The sequence below is a fragment of the Ceratina calcarata genome, unplaced genomic scaffold (assembly GCF_001652005.2).
Source record: "Ceratina calcarata isolate Rehan_Ccalc_2016 unplaced genomic scaffold, ASM165200v1 scaffold561.2, whole genome shotgun sequence".
In the NCBI taxonomy this organism is placed as follows: domain Eukaryota; kingdom Metazoa; phylum Arthropoda; class Insecta; order Hymenoptera; family Apidae; genus Ceratina; species Ceratina calcarata.
The window spans coordinates 1-3321 of record NW_017176807.1 but is presented as its reverse complement, the minus strand read 5'-3'; the positions used below and the strand labels follow the sequence as shown (position 1 = coordinate 3321).

The window sequence follows — 3321 nt, the reverse complement described above, 5'->3', positions numbered from 1 at the left end:
TAATTATATACTACAATGTACTCACAAAAACGTTCGATAGTGTGGAAATATTTTGAGCGAAAGACGCCAAGATTTGCCATATGTCTCTTATGTCAAAGAGAATATAAAGAGTCAAAAAACACAACCAATTTTCTTGGACATTTGAATCGGAAACATTCGACGGTACTTGAAGTAAATCGACGAGGGCGCGAAAAAGTTGAAGCGATGGACATCGATGGAGTCGTGGAGCCTGTGGTACCTGAGACATTAACACAACAAATAATACCTGTTGCATCTACTCCTACTGAAAATACAACTAAAAATAGTGATTTATTAGATGTAGAAGACAAAACGCAGGTACATGATAGGGAATTGAAAACTGAGGCAACAGAACTGCAACAATCAAAGATTATCAAATTACATAATTTTGTAGTAACTATGATTTGTCAAGACTTACAACCCTTAAGCATAGTCGACGACAAGGGATTCATTGAACTTCTTCGTGAACTTGAACCTCGGTATCAATTTCCAAGTCGAAATACCTTAAGACACACCATTTTGCCACAAGTATACAAGAGTGTTAAAGATTTAATTATGAAAAATCTACAGCAAATAGGTTACGTTTCCATCACCACAGATCTTTGGACAAATTTAGATAAGCAATCTTATCTAACAGTAACCAGCCATTATTCTTTACAAAATAAATCATATTCAAATGTTCTGGCCACTAAAGCTTTGTATGAAAATCCTACGAGCGAATATATAACAGATATACTGAGCATTATTTTATCAGAGTTTCAAATATACGAAAAAACTGTTGCAGTTGTAACAGATAATGCTGCATATATGAGAGATGCTGTACGTAATCTGGGATATTTACATTTACCATGTACAGCACTTACGTTAAACTTAATAGTACATGACTCGATTGATGCAGTTCCGGAAATAGTCAATACGATAAAAGCATGTCGTTCTTTAATCAGCTATTTTAAAACTGATATGTCTGCCGACACATTGACAGAATTTGGGTTGCAAACATTAAAATTAAAACTGAACTTACCAACCATATGGCATTCTTCTGTTACAATGCTAGAAGGGTTAATCAGTCTGAAGGTTCCTATATCTGCAGCTCTAGAATCATCTACATCTGTAGACATATCTGAACAACAATGGGAAATTATGGAGGATATCGTATTAGTATTAAAACCATTAACAGATGTAACTATGGAATTAAATGCAGATGGATATTCTATAGCTTCGAAAATAATACCATTTGTAGGAGAAATTGAAAATGCAATTCAGAGTATTGAACCTAAAACGGAACCTGGACTTGCTTTGAAAACTAATATAAGAGACAATATTGAACACAGATTTATTGATGCAAAAGAAAATAAAATTACAACAATGGCGTCAATAATAGATCCCAGATTTAAAACAGCCGCTTTCGAAGATCAAATGAATGCAGAAATATCAGTCGCAGATTTGGAAGCGGATGTTCAAAGTATGTTGAGAATGCAACATAATGCAGAATCAACAAATCAAGAAGGGAAAATAGAAAGTGAGGAAGGAGCAGGCTTCTGGAAGTTTCATCTGAAGAAAATTTCTCATCTAACGAGAAGTTATGTCGAGTCTTCGGAAAACGCCGCAAATATAGTCAAGCGATATCTGCAACTGCCCTACGAAAGTATCGATAGTGACCCAATCAAGTTCTGGGATACACATGGGGATAAAATGCCAGAATTGAAAAAAATAAGTCAGAAATACTTAACTATCCCGGCAACGTCTGTTCCATCCGAAAGGATATTTTCAAAAGCTGGACGGATCATGTCTGCAAAGAGAAGTCAATTGGCAGAGACGGATTTAGATACACTTNGAATTCATCTGCGTTCCCATGCTCCTCGGATTTGCGAAACTTAATATCAAAATGAAACGCTTGTAAATATACTATATACAGGGTATTCCACCTAACTTGACCACCTTAAATATATCGCTTATTTTTTGTGATAGAAAAAATGTCTGTGAAAAATGTTTGTGATGAAAATGAAACGTCAAACGAAAAAAATTTTCTTTTTTATCCAATCATTCTTATTCTGCAGACTCATGACTCATTCCATGTTCCACTGTACCATTCGCCTGTCTATACTCTGTATATGTATGAAAATTGTGCTATGAAAATATCATATAAGTAATGTGTTATTTAACTATTATTACAGACATCCTGCAATGCTGATAAAGGGACGCAGGTCGCCATGCCGTGTACATGTGCATCAACGGAGAGCCCGCATGACGCATGGGCAAAAGCTGCGCTACGGGAAAATGCAGCAAATATGAAGAAAAAATATCAATATCAAATAAAACTGTTAAAACAGAGCAATACGAAAGCAAAGACACAAATTACCAATTTACGTACTCTGGTGGAGATACTTCGAAAGAGAATTTGCTGGAAGGTAAGCACATTGAATCTTTACAAAGAATACTAAATTTACCTAACAAACTTTTGCAACGCAGGATAAGAAAGAGTAAAAAATACTTGTCGAACGAATTTACTCACCACAACTGAGATTATTTCTATTTACGTTGCATTATTACTCGCCAATGGCGTATGCCTATGTTAGACAGAAATTTAATTTAAATCTCCCCATCGAAAGACTATTTACAAATTGTATCGGTCTTTCAATGGGGAATTAGGTTTTGAGTCCATTAGATACATTATTGAGTATATAGAAGTTGTAAAAGATGTGTATGCAATCACAGTTCTATATTATTATTATTTATATTTTAGGAGGGTTCCGAACCACCAGATTTTGACGCTCAAAGACTGAACACATGAAAATTTATTTTTAATGCTGATGCTAGACGCTCGACGACTTACGTGACTGCGGGGAAATCCTACCTTCAGCAACCTTACAAGTTGGGCACTCAGACAAACTTTATGTGATTTAAAAAATTAGCAATGTAATTGCTTCTTCCCTTATTTTCTTTCGGCAGATTTGTTAATATATACTCAATTATATTTTCTCGCATTTCATTAATGCGTCCAATGACATCTGGACTTGTGATATGAAAATCCATTCATTCTGTTAGTAACTTACATTTTACTGAATTCTAAAAATTAAAATAACTTTTCCATGAATGTGCAGTTACTAACATTATTGGAAAAGGTAATAAGAAATATTGGTTTAACGATATTTTATGTTGTAAGTTATATATTAATCATTTATTACTCTATTAATTGATAACTATTATTTCTGTAATAATAAGTACATTGTATAAAAAGATTGTGAAACGAAATGCGTTGTTACTTGACAAATTTTTATACATAAAGAAATGACAGGCTAAAGC

At 34.0% G+C, this 3321-nt stretch overlaps 1 protein-coding gene across 1 annotated transcript in view; it reads left to right on the top strand.

Moving 5' to 3' along the window:
- The window catches only part of LOC108629303 (zinc finger BED domain-containing protein 1-like), an 8082-nt gene extending 6186 nt beyond the window's left edge, over positions 1-1896 (top strand). Inside the window, exon 3 of the mRNA XM_026817183.1 lies at positions 925-1896. Coding sequence (XP_026672984.1) covers positions 925-1896 — 972 coding nt within the window. The remainder of the gene's footprint in view (positions 1-924) is intronic.
- Positions 1897-3321: the final 1425 nt, after the last annotated feature.